The sequence below is a fragment of the Vicugna pacos genome, chromosome X (genome assembly GCF_048564905.1).
Source record: "Vicugna pacos chromosome X, VicPac4, whole genome shotgun sequence".
NCBI classification, from domain to species: domain Eukaryota; kingdom Metazoa; phylum Chordata; class Mammalia; order Artiodactyla; family Camelidae; genus Vicugna; species Vicugna pacos.
In genome coordinates, this window is record NC_133023.1 from 77,588,266 (window position 1) to 77,612,400 (window position 24,135).

The 24,135-nt window shown below is 45.0% G+C and overlaps 1 protein-coding gene across 1 annotated transcript; it reads left to right on the top strand.

Moving 5' to 3' along the window:
• The first annotated feature begins 1,163 nt into the window (after positions 1-1,163).
• On the top strand, positions 1,164-21,021 carry LOC140691826 (nuclear RNA export factor 2-like). The gene is given in 21 exon segments (XM_072955973.1): positions 1,164-1,305; positions 3,913-4,096; positions 4,329-4,482; positions 5,018-5,101; positions 5,216-5,320; positions 5,434-5,514; positions 5,651-5,720; positions 5,876-5,964; positions 6,084-6,191; positions 6,368-6,477; positions 8,169-8,205; positions 8,568-8,636; positions 8,722-8,777; positions 8,911-9,018; positions 9,140-9,198; positions 9,308-9,423; positions 9,517-9,559; positions 10,133-10,205; positions 10,745-10,802; positions 10,805-10,929; positions 20,790-21,021. Coding segments are annotated over 21 exon segments (1,764 nt in total). The 5' UTR covers positions 1,164-1,292; the 3' UTR covers positions 20,812-21,021.
• The last annotated feature ends 3,114 nt before the right edge of the window (positions 21,022-24,135 follow it).

The window sequence follows — 24,135 nt, forward strand, 5'->3', positions numbered from 1 at the left end:
CATGCATCTGTAACCTAATTATAAAAGCTCATAATGCAAGATATTACCATGCACACACACACTCTTCCCTTCCTCTGAGACAGTGGCCATACTTACTGTCTGTCACAGAGCTGAGTGCCCACAGATATGCCTGTGAGTCCAGAAGATTCTTCCCACACACCTGACGGCCAGGAAGAAGCTGTGTCTCCTAGATTCAGGGAAACCTTCTCCTGGTTTCTGTCACCGCTGTTTGCAAAAGCCTCCCTTCCTGTAATCAGAAAAGCTGTAGTTTTGGCGTTAGTCAACAGGGAGGAGCTTAGCTCTATTTCTCATTGTACACTAATGAAAAATGTGAATTTTGCAAAAACAAGATCCCACACATGCTAGTTTTACAGGCAGGTTATGAAACAGTTCTGCAGCCCAGTTTATTTTTTCGTTTCTGAAATAAATAGATGTGCTTAGAATGGTTGAGTTGTGTGGATTCTCAAATGTGGTTTTGTTGAAGATTTCAAATCTTCATTACATATATTCATTTGACAAATATTAGTTGATATTCTGTGCCAGACGTTGCAAGCCCAAAGTGACTCCCAGTCTGCAAACCCCATGGTCCAAACAGATTTCTCCATCTGGTTTAAGAAAGATATGTCCAGTTGGTCCAAGAGCACCTGGACCCACCCAAGCAGGAGCAACTAGTTACCAGTCACAAAACATCATCCCAGGTCTGCCCACAGAAATCTGTGCATTGCAACCTGAAAGTTCACCATTCAAGGAGAACCAGTGCAATACTGGAGGAATATTTGGTATGTGGAGGCAGACCAACAGGTGAGGACCCAATTCCTGTTCTGCCATTTACCTGGCTGAGAATCCTAGGAAATGTATCTAAGCACTTTGAGCCTAATGTTCCTGACCTGGAAATGGACTGTGGATACAGTCGTCGTGGGGTTTCCATGAGTAGGTCAATTAAATCTAGTGAGTCTGCCTAACACTGAGCAAATGTTGGTTGCCACTGGGCAAGTGTTGGCTTACTTCTCACTGTTCTTTTTCTACCATAACAGGGACGCTGTTGCCATGTACTCAACGGCATAGCAATGATGTAGGCAGAGTTCCAAACTGACACAGGAAGTAGCCATATGAACACACATGATGTCATAAAGGATACTAATGACCATTTCTTCATGGGTGGATCAGCTAATGCCTGGTGGAGGCTGAAGGGGAAACCCAGGCAGCTTGGGTGGAGGCACTATTTGCTTAAAATATTCCTGTGATCACCTTTTATTCCCGCAGCACATCTGTGAGACAGGAATTGTACTGAGATGCAAAAGTTCAGTAAGTGAATTATGCGTGTGTTTGTGTGTGTGTGTGTGTAAGATGGCCCCTCTGTGTCTTTTTATCACATGCCACTCTCCTGTGAGACTCCCCAAATGAGGCCATGCCTGAGATTGCTTGTGTCAGAATCACCTTGTTGAAGGAGGGCTCTGGCCATGTTTAGGCACTGACAGAGTTGGTTACCGTGGAGATTACCATAGCTGTTTGTTGGCTTACTTTTACACTTTCCCCTCAGCAAACCTTGTTTATGAAGTAAAGTCGGTTCTTGAAAATGACTCTGACCCTTCCTGTATACCTTACATTGAATACGTGCCCTTCCTCCTCCCTTCAGTAATTTTTTCCTTTCCTCGACAAATTTTCATAAAGATGAGTTGGTTGCCTGGCATTCTCCAAAGGTCACCAGTAAGATTCCTCTTTGTCATTGTTACTATTGAGGAGTATCCTTATGAACTCATGGCTCTTTAATGAGTTGATGGGCTTCGAACCATTGGTATATGATGTTGAGCAGAGGAGTGATATGATTTGACTAATATTCTGCTTCTGGGTAGAAAACACAGGTAAGGGAGGCAGGATGAAAGCAGAGGGGCTAGTTGGAGGACAGTATAAATGCAGGAGCTGGATGTTGGAGTCTTGGCCAGAGTGGTAGTAATAGAGGTGGTGAGAAGTGGATAGATTCTGGACATACCTTAAGAGAGGGGACAAGAGAATTTCCTGACCAGTTGGATGTGGAGTATGGGAGTTTTGGGGGCTGAACAAGTGGCATTTGTCGGTCAGATGCTCGATTCATGTATAATTTCACTTCCAGTGCCACACAAGGAAAGTTGCAAGGCTGTGAGTAGCAAGATCGTCCTGCCAGCAGGCCACACAGTGAAAGCAGTGACCCCTCAGAGGAGTTCATCTGAGGCCTGGTCATAATCACTACGCCATGGCATGATCAGCAGTGGACGGGCTTTTCCTCATAAGCATGCCCTGAGACAATTAATGTACAAAATGTACAAGACACATGCCTAGAACACCTGAAGTGTTAGAACCCAAAAGGAAGCTGGTTTTTAACAGTGTAATTACCATAATCTTCCCTCCCCTCGAACCAATAGTATGATTATCTGCTGATTCGCGGTTTCAGTAGAATATGATAAAAATAAAACACCCTAAGTGAATCCACTTATAGGAGAGAGGATCAACACTGTCTTATCTCTGCAGATGCCAAAAAGCTTCTAGATCTTTTCACATGGTGAATTAGATATGCTGGCAGGGAGAGACTGTGGGTGGAGGGGTAAACAGCAACGCAAGTCCCAGGAATGAATACAAGGTGAGATATAACCAAGACACTTTATGGGCATACCTGTGGCTTCAGTAGCCAATAAAGTAGATGTCAGAGTAAGGGAAATTAATGAGACAAAGAGAGGCATTACATAATATAAAAGGATCAGTCCACGACACAGACATAACGATCCTAAATTTGATGCACCAAACAACAGAGCCTCAAAGTACACAAAGCAAAAACCGATGGAGCTGAAAGGAGAAGTAGCCGGGTCCATGATTATATTTGGGGCCTTCAACACCCACTCTCCTTTTACCAAGTGATCCAATTGCTAGAGAGAAAAATCAGCAAGGATATAGGAGATCTGAAAAACACAATAAACTGACAGAATCTACATGGTATAAATAGAACAATCCACCCAACAACAGCAGAGTACAGTTGTTCCCCCTGAGGGTCTATGTAACATTCACCAAGTTAAACCATCTTCTGGACCGTCAACCTCAGTAAGTTCCAAAAGAATTGAAATCATACAGAGTATGTTCCCTGGCCATGATGGAGTCAAATTAGAAGTCAGTAATAGAGAGAAAAAAGAAGAATCCCTAAACACTTGGAAATGGTACTTGACACATCATTCCAGGTTGTCGTTCAGACACTTGTTATAGAAGAACTGAGGTTAGGAAGAGTTGCCTCCTGAGCTGAAAGACGTTTCAGGCTGGTCCAAAAGAGAGTTCATTCTGGGCATTTCAAACAGTGTACTGCTGAGGGCAAGGCTGGAGAGAGGGAGACAGTTTAGGAGGCTATTACATCAGTCCTACCTGACACTAATGCTTTTACTGCACTGTCAAAGGAAGGACAGCTTGATGGTTGTTAGTGGAATCAGTCTGGTGACTGAATGGACTTGGGAAGCATGAGAGAGGTTGCTTCCCAAGTACTGGTGTGATTATTAGAAAGTCCTGAGAGGAGGCAAGATTCAGGTGCCTTCCTGGTGTATGACTGGTGTCCAGTCTAACCTGTGAATGCATATGCCTCTGTTCTTCATAAATCCTGCTCCATTGTTTTAAAGGGTTCAACACGGTTTTCCTCTTTCCTCTTCTCCTAATTCTTTCTCCTCCTCCTCCTGCTGCTCCCCCTTGATTCCTCCCCTGATAGTGCCTTCTATCTGCACAGGCAGAGAGTTTCCTTTCTGGGATTTGTGGGATTGGATCCTTAAGGTAGGTTGTGTGTGATTGGTCCCTTAGGGCAGGTTGGCACTTTGTTTTCCCTACCATCATGTTAGCCTAAGATGTGGTACATGGTAAGTGAACCACTGATGTGTCTTCAAATTTGTATTTTTGTTCCCCTTTCAGAATACAGTTATGGTAGTAGCTCATGTCAAGGAAGAAATGAAGGTTGGGGTTCTTTCCGAGGTAATTTTGGCAGGAGGAGCCCTCGTTATGAACGTGGTGGATGTGAGCCTCAGCCTTCACACCTCCAGGAGGAGGATGGAAACATGGTGATGGGGGATGTCCAGGAGGACCCCCAAGTGAGACAGTAAGTGACCAGGCAGCAGAGTTTGCATGCAGCAGCCCCTAGGACTGTGCAACCCTTTCACTCTCCATGCTCTTCTTTCTCTTCTCTCACTGGAAAACGGAAGTGTGCTAGAAGTGGAATAGAGGTTAAGTAATCCTAATCATAGTCCTGGTGTCAGAGAAGCAAGGCTGTACGGAAGACTTTCTTAGCATTTATGGCCACACACCCTCCTTCTCTCCACATTCCCCTGCAGCACTCCGTATACCACCTACCGGAACAAGAGGAGAGTGAGATGTCATAGTGAAGGCCGGATCCGTGTTACTGTGTGGAGAGATAGAAAACCTCCGCAGAGAGAAATGAGAGAGAACACACAAGATGGAACCCCAGGGAGCTGGTTCAAGATCACAGTGAGTGTCTTGGCAAGGTCTGCATTGGATAGGACATCCCAGAACCTTTTAAAAGGAAGACCGTATTAAACTACTTATGAAAGTTTATTCAGAGGAGAGCTTTCTTTTTTGCTTTTAACTGACGTGTAGTTGATTTACAATATTGTAATAGTTTCAGGTGTACACTATAGTGATTTGGGTTCTTTTTCCTTTTTTGCAGATTATACTCCATTATAGGTTATTGCAAGACATTGACTATAATTCGCTGTGGTATAGAATAAATCCTTATGGCTTATGTATTTTGTGTATAGAAGTTTGTATCTGTTAAAATTATACTCCTAGTTTGTCCCTCCCCCTCTCCTGGAGGAGAGCTTTTCAGTGGAGAGAAAGAGTGTAAAGGAAATCCATATTAGGCTCAAACATAAGAAAACATACTATCGGTCCATTTTTTTTTCGAAGCTCAGTAGGAGGTTGCAAAAGACTTTGTGTTATGTCTGTTCTCCAGCCTTAATTCCTACTGACTGTCTTCTCCCCCATTCCTTCTTTTCACCCTCAGATTTCTTATGGGAGAAAGTATGACAAGATGTGGCTAATGAAGTCAATCCAGAATCACTGCAGTGTCCCTTTCACTCCAGTGGATGTAAGAGAGGATGGTGAAGCCAGATGAGTGGGCAGAGGGAAGAGGGGGGATGGGGAGCCCACTGACGGGAAAGGCTTTGTCCTCTGAACTTATTGTTACCTCCCCATCCTGCAGTTCCACTATGTGAAAAACCGGGCTCGGTTCTTTGTCCAGGGTGCTAGCACTGCCTCTGCATTGAAGGATGTCAGCTACAAGATTTGTGATGAGGAGAATGAAAAGGTGTGTGTCAGGGGCATTACCTGTACCTTATCCCAGGACAGGACAGTCCAGGGGCTGGTCCTCTTCTTTGGAACTAGAGTTCCTGGTACTAACCTTACCTCTTCTTCCTGCAGGTGGCTATCTTTGTCAGTCCCTCTACTGTTCCCTACTCTGTGCTGAATAAGTTGGAGCCAAAAGAAATGGAGCAGCTAAAGGTAGTGTAGACTCAAGGCATGCGGTGTGCCAACACTCAGACCCACCTCTTCTTCCTCCAGCCCCCAGTTCCCCTCGCCCCCAAATTTCCTGTCACCATCGCAGCTTCAGAGTGGCTCTCTCCATCTCTCTCTGCAGCTGACTTTGAACAAACGATATAATGTCTCCCAGCAAGCCCTTGACCTCCAGAATCTCCGCTTTGACCCAGGTATGGCTGACAGCAGTAATTCTAGGACAGGGGAGGGCAGAGGGGTCTTCCTGGAGGGAGACTTAGGGAGGGTAACGTGTGTGGTGTGGGTGCTGGTTAGTGCTGGCCCCAGACCCCACTCAGCCTTCTGATTCACTTCCCTCGGCTTCCTGAAGACTTGGTGGGCCATGATATTGATATAATTCTGAATCGAAGAAACTGCATGGCTGCTACCCTGCAGATCATCGAAAAGGATTTCCCTGAGGTGAGGCTGTAGGCCTAGTGCTGGTATTATGGTAAGGGGTGGAAGACATGGGGCGGAGGGCAGGTTGGTCTCCCAGGCCCTAGATAGTAACTGTCACTCTAACTTTTCTCCCCCCAAAGCTGTTGTCCTTGAACTTGAGCAGCAACAAACTGTACCGTCTGGATGGCCTGTCTGACATTATACAGATGGCCCCCACAGTCAAGATTCTGAACCTCTGCAAAAATGAGGTGAGAGGAGGGAGCCAGATCAAAGTTGGGTTGAGAGCTGGGGAGTCGTGGTCATCACAGTGATGACAGGAGGCTGGCGAAGGTACCTGTCAGGGAGGGTGGGGGTGGAGGTGCAGGATCTGGAAGTGTCTCTTTCCCTGGGATTCGTTTTCCAATTTCCTCCCCATATTTCTCAGCTGAAGTCAGCCTGGGAGTTGAGCAAGATGAAAGGGCTGGATCTCGAAGAGCTGTGGTTGCAAGGAAACCCACTGTGTGGCACCTTCCCAGACCACTCCACCTACGTAAGGTTGGTGATAACCACTGGCACCTTTCCGGGGACCTTTGCCCCCTTGGGAGCCTGAACTGCCCCTGAGAGCGCATGTGTGCAGGAAGGGACAACCCAGGTACTCGAGAAGGAGCACAGACCCCACCTTCTGCTCTCTCTGTGTCCCTCACATTTGAGGAGTGTCCTTCCTCTGACCTGCTCACCTCTTCAGGTGCTCTGGGGTCTGTTTCCAAACGCTGCACCCAGCATTCTCTACCAAGTCCTCCCAAGAGCGTGCTCCACAAAGTGGGACTCCCCCCGTCACCAGAACGGGGAGCCAGATGCTGATTCCCTGGCCTGAGAAGGGTCCTCCAGCTCAGGGTCTCAGGCTGAGACAGGCTTTCCAACTCTATGCTGATATGGGGCTCCCCTCCCCCATTCTGAGAGAAGTCCTCTTTCCCTTCCTCCAAGACGGTCCTCCCTCCAACCCCAGGTTGACAAGGGGGCTTTCCTGCCACATACTCAGGGTAAAGCCCTGGTGGTTCCTGACATGACATCCGTTCCTCTGGCCCAACACCAGGAGCTGGGCCCTTCTTGTGGAAGAAGCAGGGTTCCTTGAGTCAAGGGGCCAGAAGTTTGTCACAGACAGTGAGCAGAGGGCTTCCCAAGGGGGAGTGGAAGGCAGAGGGCAGAGGAAGTAGAGGAGACAGAAAGAGAGGCCTCTCGGGGACACTTGCCCCTCCATCCCAACACACATCACATCATCTTGCCTGGTCCTTCAGAGGAGCCCTGGGCAGCCTGAGACAGATATGATTCCTCAGGTAAAGAACCAAGCAAGACAGGTGCAGGGACCATTGGGAGAGAAGACAGGCATAGGGAGGCATAGACCCTCACTCAGCCCCACACTGAGCTGGGAGCTGACCCTTTACTCTTCTGGGGAAGGTCTGCCCCTGTGGCTGCTGTTTCCAACGCCCAGCTCAGACTGAGCTCACACAGGTGACAGAGACTCAACCAGCATCCAGCAGGCCCCAGGCCCAACGTGTGCATGGTTACCATCCTTACCTCGGGTCCCTGGGACATTCGGGGGCAGGTGAAGGAAAGGGCTGCAGCAGGGGAGCCGGTTCCCCTTTCTTCTCTCTTCTTCCCTGATCCCCCACCCCAAACCATGGGAGAGGTTCTTTCCCTTCCCTTCACTTTGCTTTCTCTCCCTTGTCTCTGTGCCCCTATGTCTCTGTCTTCTCTTCTTCATCCTTCACTTCTTTTTTGTCTTAATCCCCCTCCATTTCCCTCCCTGCCTCACTAACCTCCTTGGCCCAGCATCCTGGGCCATCCCTGGTGGGTGTCCTTGTGTTGGCAGGATGCAGGACCCCCAGGAAGGATGAAGAGCCCCTAGCTCCAACCTCATTCCCTCTTCCCTCCAAAGCCTACAGTGGGGACCTGCAGGAAGGGAGGGAAGGGAAGGAAGCCTGCTTCCTTGTTGCTTCTTGTGGCACCTGGAGAAGGGAGTCAGGGCAGTCTAGGTGGGAGGTACCCAGGAGGGAAGGAGTGGAAGGAGAGGGATGGAGAGAGGCAGGCAGGTAGGGAACACTCTTCTGGTGCATCCATCAGTCCATGTGGAAGGTGCCCAGGGCCGGGGAGTGTAGGTGGACACACTGGACTGTGTCTGGTGTAAGTGTACTTGCTCCCACGAGAAGAGACCGCTTTGTAGTTTCACTGACTTTTCATCTTGGCAGCTCCATCCTGGAATTGTTCCCCAAGTTATTACGCTTGGTAAGTGTATTCCTCAATCACTGACTCCTCTAACTGACACTGACACCGCCCACAAACTACTCTGAACCCTTTAGGTCTTGCCTGAGTTCGATTTTTGAATGTGGCCCTTAAACGTTCTGGGGGCAGAGGGAGGGTACAGCCTCTGTGGGAAGCTCACAACAGCTCTGGGTCTTCTTCGACCACGTCTGCCACAGCCTTCAGGGACCTCGTGGTGATGACCCAAAGTGTAGTCCTGCCCTCAGATTTTCCAGGGCCCTTCCACAGTTGACCTCTGACCCTCACCCTCCTGGGCCCGTCCTTTTCCTTGACCATCCAGAAGTGCCTCTTGGTCTGCACCACTGACTTCCTCTTCCCTCTCACAGGATGGCCAGGAGACACCCCCACCAGCTAAGTTAGGTGTGGACACCCGTAAGAGCTTACCAGCCTGCAAGGTGAGCACGGAGAATCAAGCAGGGCTTTGGGAGGTGCGTGAGGAGAGGGTATCAGCCCTGGTGCTGAGGACTGTTTTGATTCCAGGAAAGCAGTGAAGGATCTGATCAGCTGAAGAGTCTGATCCTGCAATTCCTGCAGCAGTGAGTACTGCTGGCAACCTGAGGAAGGGGAGGGCTGGGACGCCACCCAAGCTCAGCTCTGCTCACGGGAGTTTCCAAGTCTCATTTGAGGTCCGGACCACAGAGACAGACTGTGCTCATGGCTCCCCGACAGGTATTACTTGATCCACGACTCTGGAGACCGACAGGATCTCCTGGGTGCTTATCACGACGAGGCCTGCTTCTCCCTGACCATTCCCTTCAACCCCGAGGACCCAGCCCCGTGAGTATCACAGCTCACACTCTGCTCCTGGGCCGTGTGGCTCCCCAGCAGACGCAGGGCAGCTCCTGCAAACCCCCACACTGGGGCCGCCCACCTCCCCCTGCTTCTCTTTTTCTCCCAGGAGCAGCTTGTGGGAGTACGTCAAGGACAGTAGGAATATGAAGAAGCTCAAGGACCCCTGTGAGTGTGTGATGAGGAGGCGGGGCGGGAAAGGGGGCGGGAAGGGGTCAGTCCTAGGGCCCAGGGCGTGGCAGCCCCTGACCTTCCCTCGCTTCTCCTCCCCCCACAGACCTGCGGGTCCAGCTGCTGAAACACACAAAACGTGACATTGGGCGCTCCCTCTGCCTGTTGCCCAAAACTCAGCATGACCTCAGCTCCTTCGTGGTGGACATGTGGCTCCACACGGTGAGCATCTGCTTCCATCTTGGGCAGGACCAGTTGCTGCAGGTGGGTAGGAGGTTTAGGTGGTGACTGAGCGCCTGGGCTCTTCCTTTTCAGGACACAATGCTCTGCTTCTCTGTCCACGGGGTGTTCAAGGAAGGTGAGTGTGTGTAGACCCCCCGTCCCCAGATGCCCCACTGCTCCGTCCCCCTGGCCGGGCTCCCTCTCAGCACCCTCCCAGCCACCCCGATCCCTCCCCTTCTCTTCCCGGCCCCTCTGTGTTCTCCAGCCCTCGCTCTTCCCACAAAGGACCCAGGTCTGACCTGCGTTCATGCCTGTCTGCCCCGCACACCCTGGGCGTTAGGGACACAGGCTGTGGAGTTTGATGGCTCTCATCCCAGAGCCTTCCTATGAGATCCGGGGACCATTACTTAACCTCTCAGTTTCCTCATTTGCAGAATGAGGTATTAGCATCCATGTCTTGGGCAGCAGTGACAAATGCATCAATGAACTGGTGAAGTGGTTGTCACGGGCCCGCGCACAGTAGAGGTCCTGCCACCAGCAGCAGGTTGCTCCTATAGCTGCCCTCCACATTCCCGACACCCTGGCGCCCAGTGAGCACCTGTCCCCTCAGCATGAGTTTCCAGTCAGACTCTGTCTGCAGACCCCTGTGTGAGCGTGTAAAGCAGGTGGGGCTCTCGGGGTTACTGAAGTTTGTTGTTTGTCGTTGAAGTGGAAGGAAGGTCTCAGGGTTCTGTTCGTGCCTTCACCCGGACCTTCATCGCTATCCCTGCCAGCCATTCCAGGTGAGTGCTGTGTGGTGGGTGGGAACCCCCGTCCCAGCCTGGGCTCAGGGGTGTGGGAATGTGATGGTGCCCACCTTAGGTTTTCTCAATACTGTGGAAAGCCAGCAGGTAGATCCAAGGAGCAGTCTAGCCTAGTGGTTAAGAAGGGCATGGGCTCTGGAACTGGAATGTGGCTTCTCTCCCTGGTCCCAACACTCATTGGCTGTGTGGCCTTGGTCAAGTCACGTGGCCTCTGTGCGACTCGGTGTCTTCCTATGACAGTAGATTTCAGATTGTCCACTCCTTGGGCTGTTGTAAAGGGTAAACGTGAAACTGTCCCTGAGTTGCAGGTAAACGTCCTAATGTCATGAAGACGGTGGATAATCTCCCCAAAGGTGGGCTTGTGGGAGGGGCATAGGTACCAGCCAAGGAACCTGGGGGACACACACAGGAGGAGGGTGGAAGGAATCTGGTTGCTGAGTGGCAGTGGGAGCAGGATTGTTGTTGGGGGTGTGGGGTGGTCCATCTGTCCAGCTGTTGAGGGCCCATTTTTCCTCCAGTCTGTGCATCGTGAACGACGAGCTGTTTGTGAGGGATGCCTCCCCCAGTGAGCCTCAGAATCTTCATTCTCTATCCCAATTCCTGCTACCTCTGCCAGCTTCACACTCATCTTCTCCCCAGAGCAGCGGGAAATGGTGTGCACGTTCTCCACCTACTGTGGGATGAACCTCCAGTGGTCTCAGAAGTGAGTGCTGGGTTTGCATGGGGATAGGAGGGAGCTGGGAAGAGCAAAGGAATGATTAATGGGAAGTTGAATACAATTCATTTTCCTCGTTTATTTCAGTCATTTTACTCTGATCATTTCGATCTCTGTACATATTAAGCCACCTAGTTGTTTTGAGCTGGCAGGTGTTACTTTTATGAATTTCATGGACCCTGACCCTTTATTAACAGACAGCTGGGTGTTCCTGATACACTGTGTATGAGGTTCATTCCACTCTATATATCACAGTAAACGTGGAGGGGGGAATCATCATCAATCACCCAAAGATAACCCTTGAATGTTTTCATCTTTATTATATTCTGGAACTTTGCTTATGCAGGTGTTTACATATTTATGCATGTATTTATATTTGTATATTTATCTACAGAAAACTAGCTCTCATAATGAGAGAGAGACAGTGAGAGACAGAGAGAGAGAGAGAGGGAGAGAGAGAAAGAAAGAGAGAGAGAAGGAAACAGACAGAGGCAAAGAGAAAGAGGCTTGTGGCTGAATGGGGAAGAGGGGTCCAATTAGGGACTTTTAACTCTTCAGTGCCTTTAAAGTTGAGCAAGTGTACAAGCTAATGTGAAGGGGCCATCTCATCTCATTTTTAACTCCCTGAATTTGCCTATACATTCCTTTCTCTTTTTACCTTCTTATTTCTACTAGAGAGTTAATGAGACACCTCTAATGGAATTATATACATTTAAAATCAAATATATATTTGGTTATTAGTGATTAAGAAAATGGACAATTAAGTGTCCAAAAATGCTAGTAATTCTTGGATTTTTGCCTCTCACGGAGGCAGCAGATGGCTGAAGTCCTGCTGTGACATGGCTGGATGATGCATGATCTGAGGACCCGTGCACTGGTGACTGTGGGTCGGATCCAGAATTTCCCTATAAATATATTAACATACCAAACAGTCCAGGAGCAGCAGTTAGGCAAACACCACGCTTTGCTGCCCTGGTGCCATCTCTCACTGAGCTCACCAGGTGAGTCAAAGGCAAGCCTGTCTTCCCAGCATGGGGAACTGGATTAGGATCTGCTCAGAGGCACATTGTTGGGCAGCTCTTATGAGCTTCTGAGCCTCCCAAGAACCTAGAGATCCTTCTGACTCCAAAACTTTGAACTCAAGGCATATCAGAGAGATATTTGTTTCCTTCATAAAGATATCTGTCCTCTCATTAGGAGAAACAGTGAGGAGTGACTTTTCACATTGCCTGTCTTAGTCCTGAGGCTCAGGCAGCTTCTATTTCTGTGTCCCAACATTTAGAAGGCAATGAAATCCCACCACATGCCATATACTTTGGCCAGGCTTTCTCAGTCACCCCTCAGGACTCTCTGTGATGAAGGTTTTGTGAGTCCCATGTCACAGATGCCCAAGTCAATCTGACAGAGCCTCAGTCACCTCTCTGGATGAGTGGCAGGATGGGATGAGGTTCTATCCCTCGCCCTCTCTGGAGGACACAGAGCAGCCTTCCTTTTAGAAGATGGGCTTCCAGGGCTGGAAAAGTGGTCATTTGCTCTCCTCTGATATCGAGGCCTCTCAGGTACGCACTCAGAAAGCCCCTCTTGATGATTAAGATCATAGTGCACGTACATGGGCACGTCCATTCATTCCCTTGGAAAAGCATTCACTGTGTTCAGTTTCATGGGGAGATGAAATAGAATCACAACGGAGCTGACAACGTGTGTGTGTGTGTGTGTGTGAGACAGACTTTGTATAGGAAATTTATAAAGTCATTACTTATAGAAGTACAATATGTCAGGTAAAAATGTGGAGATGACATACCTCGGAGAGGCAGGCATTTTTTCCTTTACCTCAGAGTCCCCCTTCTCCTGTGTGCAGGAGAACTTTTGGGGATTGGGGAAGATACAGTGTCATTGTAGGAGGAAAGCCCTTCAGGGTCATGTCTGGAAGGTTCCACAGAGGGACCTTTTCCGATACCCAGAGCAAAGATCAGGGAGGTGAGCCTAAATGAAGGGGCAACTCTGGCTGCCTTCAGCGAAAAGGAAGCTGATAAGGGCATAGTCGTTCAGCCCTGGACTTCCTGAGCCGTCCCAGGTCCTTGCTGTCTGCAGCCGAGTGCTCTTGGTAAGAACCTTCCCTGGATCATGACAGGATCAGCACAGGGCCTGGCACCCAGAGAGAGCCCAGTGCTTGTCTGCTTACTTCACCTCTATTCTCTTCCTGTATTTCTTCACCCTCAGGTGGGTTCATCCCTAACTTTGTGCTAATCACCACTCCTACCATTCACATTTTGACTGAGTGGTAGGATTAATAATAATAATACTAATAAAGCCAAAACCCCCACAATAACAGTAATAAAAGATACCAACAATTATAGCACACACATGGATAAGTTACTTGCTCAAGATCGGTCAACCAGCAAGTAATAGTTCTAGCATCAAATCCTGGTCTTCTGACCCAAAAGGCCCTGCTCCTAACCTCTGCTTCTATATTGACTGTACTTCTGTGTTAAGACAGACAGAGGCCAGCACAAGGGAAGGGACTCAGCCCAGGTCCTTTGCTCAGTTGATGGGTCTGGAACTGGATACAGGTTTGATGACTCCCATGTTCTGTCTAGCTGACCTGTTCCTATTCTTTGCTCTTCTGTACTAATTCTTCTCCCTGGGTCTCAATAAAAAATTACTTCTGGTCAAACTAGAATGAAAAAAAGGAGACAGGAAAGCATGTGGTAAAAAGAAATGACGAGATGGAATCAAAGTTCACTTCCTGCTGCTGCATTTCCAGATGCCGTTTCAAATTTTCTATTTTATAGACCAAAAGAGGCAAGGTGGGCTGGGAGTAATATATCCCAAAGTCCTAGATATTCCGCATGCCAGATATTCTTTGAGGTTTTTTCCTTTTCTTCTTACAACAAATCTAGAAGTAGGTACCCTTAGTCTCATTTACAGAGGCCAATCTCAGACTCACAGAGTAAGTAAATTTTCCAGGGTCAAATGTCTACCCTTTGCCCTCTACACAGGCCAATCAGCAGCTCCCATTTGGATGACACACTTCTAGGGTTTAAAGACTGATAGTGGAAAACTTGCCTGATGTGGAATGTGGGCTGTGTCATGCTCCCCACTGGGCATGAAGATGATGTTGGGGATGAAACCCTGCCCCATGGGCCAAGAGGCCTGGGTGTGGGGGCCACACAGATGGACTGACTCCTGAGATGCTGAACTAGAACCAGGAAGCAGCTCAAGCTGTTGCCCTTTGGAAAGAGAACCTGAATGGTGGGATATTGACATGTACACAACTACTATATGAAAAGGCTTTTACGTTTTATCTCCTTTAATCCTAAACTTTATTCAAGACCAGTATGTATTTATCAATGACCAGAAACAGATTTTTTTGCATTTTTTAAATTGAAGTATAGTTGATTTACAATACTGTGTTAATTTCAGGTGTACAGAAAAGTGATTCAGATATATATATATATATATAACTGAGTCCCTTCCCCTGTGCTGGCCTCTGTCCTAACACAGAAGTACAGTCATATAGAAGCAGAGGTTAGGGAGAGGGCCTTTTGGGTCAGAATGTGTATATATATATATATATATATATATATATATATATATACATACATATATACATATACATATATACATATATATATATATATATACACATTTGTATTATTTTCCGTTATAGGTTATTACAAGATATTGAATATAATTCCCTGTGCTATATAGTAAATCCTTGTTGTTTATCTATTTTATGTGAAACAGATCAAGACAATTTATTTGACAGTTTTCTGTGTGTGTGTGTTTGTGTATGTTTCTTTGTCTCAAACTTTTTCACATCAGTTATTCATAAGCTAACTCACACCAGTCATTCCTAAACGAACTCATGCAGCTTTCTACTGAGTTCACTTAGGGGCTGGATTTCCAGTCCCAGGACTTGAAGATTCTGCACGAATTCAGAAGGATTACTGCCAGTGTGTGAAGTCTAGACATCTTGGCCCATAGCTGGAATCCATTCAGCTACCTTGCTCCCCACCAACACCACAGCCCTTTCTATCCTCCACGCTTTGCCAAGGCCCCAGTTCACTTTCACACCTGCAGTTCTGACAATGGTCACCAGGTGGCAACGCTCTCCATTTTCTACAGATTTTTCTTTCTGCCCGCACCGCTACCCACCCCCCCCGCCCCAAAAAGACATCATTTTTATGAACAGAAGCAAAAAGTTTCCTCAAAGGTCTTAACTTTCCTTGAAAAATTCAGATGTGTATAAAAAGACTAAAAGGACATCTGTGTGGTTTCCATCCAGCTTCTCCTTAACTTATTCATGTGTCTTGTGTATGTACTGTGTGCCAGGCACTGTCAGTCCAATTCCTTATCTGCATCCCAACCTCCCCTCTCTTCACCTCCAGACCTGCATAACTGGAAGTGCCCACAGGAAGCAAGATGGATGTTAGTGCCCACTCCATGGGGTATGAACTCAGACTCTATTCCAAGCAAGGTCAGTCCAAGCCTGACGCTGGATCATGGCATCCAGCATCAAAACAGGAGATGATGCAGCTGAGTGGGAGAGGTTGTAGCTTGGGAAACTGTGGCACCTTTAACTCACACCCCCACCCTCTTACACAGGACTAACAGCCTATTACCTTCTCCTGACAGACCTCACTCACAGAGAGCAAAGGACCAGGCAAACAGTGTTGGTTTCAGTCTTGCTTCTTCTCATGGGCTTGAGCTAGAGGTTTTGCTTTCTCTTTGGTCCTTTGCTCTATCGGAGTGGTGCATTTCGGATTTGGTTCTGTATCTGTTTTATCTCTAAGAGGGTGGTTCTATCCATTCAGTCACCTGACAGGTCCATTTGAGGTGACATGGGGTTTTTGCTTCCTGTAAGAACTTCTCTACTTGTTAGGGGAGCCTGGGTCAATAACCAGAGGAGGCAGAAAAGAGGTATTGAGCTATCAAGACAAACACAAGACCAAGACTCTGGTCCAAACATCTGATTCTCTTCACTTAGTGAAATGGTTTTCAGATTTCTTACATGCTACTCACCTCTTCTCTGGTTTCCTTTTACACCTGACACTCTAATATAATTCCTTTCTCTCCTGTCCACAAATGTGCACCCACGGTAAATTCCTCTATTAATTAGTAGTAGAGAAATTTTTCTAAATATGACTTCAAATCCAGAAACAATCTGATTTCATTAAAAACTGCATGGCAAAAAAAACCCATAAGCAAGGTAAAATTAAAAATTACAAATTGGGAAGCATACAACTTATGTCACAGACAAAGGTTATATACCTTGTAGTAGAAAGATTATGAAAAAGGAAAAACAAATTAGAACATTCTGAAGGAGAAAGGACACTAGATACAAAGATACATTTCACTGAAAAATGTTCCTTAAACATATAAAAAACCCTGCTAAACCTAACATTTGATAAGAGATGCAAAGAAAAAAAACCTGAGATGCCTCTTACCATTTACATAATCTGTGAGGAAACAGACAGTCACCTTGCTGGTGGTAATGTAACATGGTACAACTCCTAGCCAGGGGATTTGATATTGTTTTATAAAATAACCGGGATACTTACTGTTGGAACCAACAATATCTCTTCCAAGAATCTATCCCAAAGAGACAATGTGGAGACAAAAAGTCATAAACAGAAAGCCATTCCTGCCAGAACAATTCATATAGCAGAAGACAAGAGACAAAGACACATCCACCAATAGGGGGCTTGTTGAATAAGCTATGGTCCATCTGCATCTGAGAGGAAAATGTAGCTATGAAAAGCAATGAAGACTCCCTCTCTGTACTGCTATGGTGTCATCTCCAGGGTATATTGTTCAGTGAAAAAAGGCAGGTGCAGAAAAGTGTGTAGCGCTACTGCTGTCCGATATGGTAGCCACTGGCCTCAAGTATCTATATTAAATGACATGAAATTTAAAAATCAGTTACTCAGTCACAGTTGCCGCATTTTAGGTGCTAGATGTTCAGTTCCTGAAAAAGCATTCAGGCAGCTAATGACTCCTGTGATGGACAGTACAGATACAGAACATTTCCATCTCCACAGAAATTTCTGTTGGAAAGCATTGGTGTAGAATATGACAACTTTTACCTATGAAAAGGAGAGCAAACTAAAATACATGTTATATTTTTAAAAAGTGGTTAAAACAAGATGATAAAAATGCTTACCTATAAAGGAATAGAGGAGAAGCCCAGGATGCAAGCCAATGATGTACATTCTCTTAAAAATATAGATTTATTGGCTCCATGCACTGAGAAGGTCAAGAAACAATGAGCAACCCAATAGTAACTGGCAACTACAGTCCCTAGATTGAATTCTCTAAACACATTTCCCACTAAGAGTAACCAGGCTTCCTTGGAGAAATGCCTGATTTCTGGTCTTGTTAAGGATTGTACCAGTTGAGTCTGGACTGAACTTTCATACCAGAAAGTATGTTAAAAAGACTCATAACCTGAGGGGCTCCCAGTGGCCAAAGATAGAACAATTTGAACAACAAAAACTTTAGTGACTACAGTGCACTAAAACATGTCAACAATAGAAACATCTGTGAGCTGATGATGACACAAAAAAAGCCAACAAAATCAACTCATTGTCCACCTTTGAGAATCCTAGGGAACAATTCATTTTAGAAAGTGGAAATATTGCAAAAAAATTGTATATTCACCCTACCTTTCCTGTGCATGTTATACCTATGCATAACCTAAGAGTTGATGAGGTGAAGATTCTTTTATAAAATAATTTCAGCTAATACATGCAGAAGAAATTGAAGAATTAGTATATCATACTTTTGCAATCTTCAATGAAATGTCGCTCTAGGCAGTGATCAATAGAGGCTGCAAAACATGATGGGAGAAGTAGATGGGAAATTTTATGATGGCTGCGTTATAATATTTCTGAGTTTGCCTTTCTTCAGTTATAAAATGGGGCCAGTTTTATCCATATTAGACAATTACTGGCAGGAACAAAGTATTTCAAGTCAATCCAGCATATGATACATGTAGTACTCAATAGATATGAGTCATCTTCTTATTCTATACCTGACCTTTCTTTAAAAGAGATTCTCAAATAGCATGGTTATAAGACAATAATGTGGAAATATTAAATGGAAGGGAAGTGTATAAGTTTTCATTATATATTCACTTCAGTGTCATTTCTTTGTGCTGGAGTCATTTCTCAGATAATTTATGGAAAAAGGAAAACAATGACTGGACCACTTCCATTGGGTATGCAAAAGAAAACTATTAGTCTGTTTCCCATTATTTCATATACTTTCCTATCCCACTTTTTATCTTCTGTGTTAATTTCTTAAGACTAACGTGTGTGTAATGTAACCCAGCAAGAATAGGCTTTGCAAAAGACCACTGCAATAAATCTCTGGTGGCCAGGCACATCACAGGTACTTAGGAGAGTCATTTCCCCTGTGCTGGACAGTTTTTGGATAAAACCTCTCAGATGTACAAGCTAATGAGATCCCATCCGGGAAAGCACTTTTGAGACCTTAGGTGGGATGGAGGGACAAATTATTTCTAAGTAATTACTTTCCAATCTGCACTACAGATATTTTCATACTCTGTGTTGAATGAATTCAGTAGGCATAAGTCCTTGCATTACTTTGCACTTGAACAGCCATTTGTGGATGGTCTTAAGGTGGTTGGAACTTAAACATGATATATTAGGACAGGGCCTCTGACCCAGAAAACCACGGGGACTTAACCTTTTGTGAATGAATGCATTTTTCTATCTCATGTATTTTCCACAACATTTCTTGGGGGGTAGAGGATACATCTCCACATCATTTTGTAGCTAGAGAAACAATAAGGTACAGAGGTTAAGTCACCTGGCTGGGGTTCATCCTCCTCTTAAGTGGAAAAGCAGAGACTGACACCCTATATGTCCAAGTGCAAACTGCATGATGCTCAGCTGCACATCACACTGTAATCAAGTAAGTCTTGCTTTTCCGCTGACCTACGGTGTCACTACTGAAATCTGTATCTTCGCTTCTGATACCAAGCTGTTAGTCCTGCCTGTATTTCTGCAAGTCAGTGAACATCGTCGTCAATTTCCTATTCTGTTAAAAAAAAAGAGAGGGAGAGAACATGTTTAGGTCATTTGTTTTTGAAAGTCAATTCCCAGACAACATAAGGAATATGCTCTGTCTAATAGAGGGACAGGTGTTATGCTGTTGATGACAAATTGAAGGAGCAGTCTCCAAATGCATGGAGATCAAAGGCGCCTGGATTCTTTGATGCATACTGATAAATCAACCTGTAAAAATGTTCTACTAATGGAAATCCTCTCCAGCAAAATCAGGCTTTGTAGGATTCCCCATATGCACACGCACACTGGGAATTCTCAATAGTTTTATTGTTACGCTTGAAAAACATGAAATTAGAAATTATTTTATTGTTATCATACTTAGTTGGATAATAAGGTTATTTTAAAATATTCTTAGTATGCAAAAATGTCCTGCTAATCATTGTCATTAGTTATTAATGCAAAAAGGTCTAGTGACATTTGCATCCTAACAGTGTGTGATGACCACATGAGCCGGCACGTTCTCCAAGGGCTGCTACCTACATGTGGTCTCCAGGTGTTTTGTGTGTGTATATGTGTGTGTGTGTGTGTGTGTGTGTGTGTGTGGACTTGGGGGGCTCCTAATGACATTGTATATACCTGAAGGATTACCAGTATCTCTCTGATACATATGGTGAGGAGTAGGATCTGCTCGTTCTTGAGTCTTTCCAAATGGCACAAGAGCTGGACCACACACTTCCAAGCAGACCGTGAGATGGAAGACAAGCCTGTCTGTGAACTCACCTGCTCAGATCAGGGGTGGATCCCTCCAGGATGTAAGGTGTGTTGGTCTGCCTAAATCCACTTCTAACCACTGATGTTGGGAGCTCCCATCTTGCAGCCATCAGCTGCAGAGTTCTGAGAAGCTGCATCCTCTCACCCACTCAACACCATGAGTTTCAGTCATCTGCATGAGGAGCTCTACACTTGGAGATAAAAATCCTCAAATTCCCAGCTCATGTGTGACACATCTTGTATCCATCCAGTCATATATTCATACATCTAACAGGCATTAAGAAGAAAGTCTACACTATCCCTTTGGTAAGTTTCAGGCTTCTCCAGAATGGAAACAAGGAAGAAAAGTATGGGAAGGCTCGTGTGGTAAGTTCAGATGTTAAATCTAAGAAGCGATGGCTCCTTCCCATTAAGATTTCAACCTGCTCAAGTCTCTTATAATTGATGATTTTAGAATATCATTTAATGCCATGGACTTCGGTCCACATCTCTTGTTACTGTCCTCTTTATATATGTATATATATATTTTTTCTTGCGCTTTACAACCAAATACTTGCAATGAATTCTTGGAACTCAATTCACATCCCCTGACCTTCCCTCCAACTCAGTCTTCATCCCTTCTCTAATGAGGAAGTCCCCCGACTCCTCCACTAAAATTTAGCTTGCCAAAGTCAACAGCTACCTTTTTGGCACATTGTACACCATGAGGGTTGAAATGCAGGTCAAATGGAGACAAAGTTTTCCCTTCCCAAGACAAAATTAATTTGCTTGTCCCCAGACAAGGATTACCTTGCCAACTGATGCTATCAGTTACCTGAAATCTAGAACTGTAAAATACTTACCATGGCAATCAAGTCAGATAATGGGGAAGTGTGTGCTACAGACAGTGGGCTTTCAAATGAAATATAAAATTTCTCAATGTATCTTACACTTTTGCATCATTGAAAGGGATTTTACAAATAGGTCTACAGCAGGATAACAATTTTTAGGGTCGCTTCACTAGACTCTGTCTTACCTGTTTCTCTTTTTTTTTCCCTCAAGGTCTTTCCAAGTATGGAGTTGAATCACCTGGAGTTGTAATGTTGTCTTACCCCTTGAGGTGTCTTATGATCCAGTGATTCCAGTCCTAGTTACATACTCGAGAAATAAAAAAATTTGTCTACGCAAAAATTTGTACAAAATGTTCATAACACCATTATTCATAACAGCCAAAAAGTGGAAACAAGACAAATGTCTATCAATTGATAAATGCATAAATAAAATTTGGCATATCCGTACAACAAAATATTATTCCGCTATGAAATGAATGAAGCACTGATACATGTACAGCATATGTGATCTTTGAAACCATTATACTAAGTGAATAGAGTCAAACATAAAAGACCAAATATATGATTCAATTTATAGGAAATGTTCAAGATAGGCAAATCCATAGACACAGAAAGGAAGTCATTGTTTGCCTGGAGCTAAGCATGGGTGCAAGGATTTACTGCTTTCAAGCATTATGGAAATTTTGGGAACCATGGAAATGTCTAAAAATCAATTATGGTGATGGTAGCATGCACTTACTAAGAATCATCATACTGTACTCTTAAAATGTATGAATTTAAAATGTATGAATGTAAATTTTACCCATAGAAAGATGTTGAAAATATGATGTTGACCTGGTCTTCCATTGACCACAGTTAACAAGCAAACTACATTCAGGATGTAGTTAAGGATGGTGATAGGAGTTGGTTATAAGGATTGCCGTCCTGCTAAATCACTACCTTCATTTCTGGGCCTGGATTTAGGAAGGGAGAACAAATGAGAAGCAACACCTTGAAGGGGTTGAAGGACACAAAGGAAATGTGGTTGTCAGCACTCACACACACACCATAGATAATTCATACATCTACCAGATTCTGTTATGAATTCTAGGACTCCCACAAGACACTTTGCTGGGCTCAAAGAGGACACATTCAGCTCACCAGTGCAAACAGCCATGCGAACTGTATCCTGAACTGTGCCCTTCAGTACATAAATGCCAGCCACACAGCATTGACAATGGGGAATATAAGAAACGCCGAATTCCAAATAATAGGGGGTTTTGAGAATTGATTCTGTCATATCCATAGGATGGAATTCTAGCCTGGCAGCAAAAATGAGAATGAAAGCAATGAGGAGAGAGGATTTATTGTCTATCAGATTAGCAACAATTCACATTATTTCTAAAGTGTGTAGAAACAAGAATTTTTCATACAGCACTGTTGGAAACATAAAATAGTAATAGTTTCCCCAATGTTGTGTTCATATAAAATATAATTTTCATGGTTTTGAAAGAACACGTTCAGGAACTTACAAAAAAATGCCTACTAAGGAATCTGCATATATGTGAACAAGAATGGTAAGTACATTATTATTTGTAATGGAAAACATGGTAAAGGAACTATATTCACCTCACTAGCACTGGAAAAGTGAATTCTGGAACATCCATGTGATGCATTGATACAATGATGGTCGATATAAACAAATAAATGAAATCATCAATTTAAAATGCTATATTAACGCATTTACATGGAAATATGGTCACAATAAGTGGCAAAGCAGGTTGCAGTGGTCATAAATGACACGGATCCATTTTTGCTTTTAAAGGTGTATATTTATCTAGAGGTCTTAAAATAAAAATGATCTTTTTGTGGAAACAAATATAAAAATAGTCCTTTTGTTGAACTCACATAGAGCTTTCTGTTCAACATAGAAAGAGGCTGGACTTTCTGTCTGGATACCTCAGTATCCCTGTAACGCCGGCAGTGTTCCCTTTCCACGCAGACTTCCGGAAAGCTCTGGGTTTTAGCCACAGCCCCTCCCGACCTTCAGGCTGTGATGTTCAAGCTGCAGTTCAGACTACTGTCACGAGGTGGCACCAACGTGCCGCCATCGTCAAATTTCTCTAAGAAGGCCGTTATTAAGAACTAAAAAATACCATCACTTTTCACAAAATCCAGCCTGTGAACCTATGTACAGAATGGTTCTAATTCTGTATGAAAAACGTATTAGGTGTCAAAGAAGACTGTAAAAACATATACTCCTGATCCTGCATGCGATGACGATGAAACATCAGGTGGCAGCAGCGCCTTGGCGGTGGTTTGCTGTTGAAGGGCTATGCAGGACTGGTGGGAGGTGACAGAGAGAATGAGGTGCCAGAGCGGGGTCTGGGCAGCTGTGTCCAGTGTCATGGACAGGGTATGACAGACAGAGGATAGGAGAAGGTCTGGACAGACTCAACAGGGGTGGGAAGATGGAGGGTGAACATCCTGCTCTCTGAGAAGGACCCCTCTGCAGTGTGGACACTTCAACCTACGCTGATGAGGGAAGAGATACATCAATGAACTCGATGTTCAGCAGATGGAACTGATTTACTAACACATTCACATTTTGCGAACATAATTAGTGTCTTAGTAAACAAAACATTCCAAAACTTTTCTAATTTTTGGCATAATGTACTCATTTTCTTTGACAAAGAAAAATGGAGACGGAAGCCACCTGCTGGCCAGAGCCAGGATTGCAGCTCTGAGGCTCAAACCAGGGAGCTTGGCAGAGTGAGGAGGAAGTTTGGAATCTGGGCTTTAGCCAGAATTTTCCGGAATTTTTCACTTACTGGCAGCAGTTTCTCTGTATCCACCATTTTCTGGCACATCTAAATCTGAGATAGGAATAAAGCCCCAGTCTTATCTGAAGATATAGGTATACTTGTGACATGGAGTTTACAAGCTATAGGAAACAGAAAGAGACACACACACACACACAGAGTCAATTCAATTTTTAAAATCTACTTTGTTCTCCTATAAAACTGAATATAATGAATGCTTATAAAGAGAAGAATGCATGTACTCATCATCAAGAGGGACTTTTGTGTGAGTGCCCATGGGACCACAATATCAAGGGAGTGTAAGAGGCTCATTTCTTAAGCCTTGGGAGCCCATTTTTGAAAAGGGAGGCTGCTCTGTGCTCTCTAGGGAGGGCGAGGAATGTTACTTCATTCAGGTCCTGCCACTTATCTGGAGAGGTAGTGTCGGTTCTGTGAGCCTGTGCTTTCTTGTTTATGAAACGGGATTCAAGACACTTTCGTCAAACAGCCATCCCGAGGGGAAAATGAGAACACCTGCTGAAAGTATAAGGCATGTGGTGGGACTTTAGGGGCTCTTTAAAAGTTAATACTCAGCAGTAGGGGCTGGCTGAGCCTCAGGGCTAAGGCAGGCATTGTGGAAAGTCATTTCTCACTGTTTTTCCTAAAGAGAAGATAGAGATATTTATGAAGGAATCAAATGCTTCTCTGATATGCCTTGAGTTCAAAGTCTTAAGAACAGAAAGATGTCTAGTTTCTGGGGTGATTAGAAGCTCATAA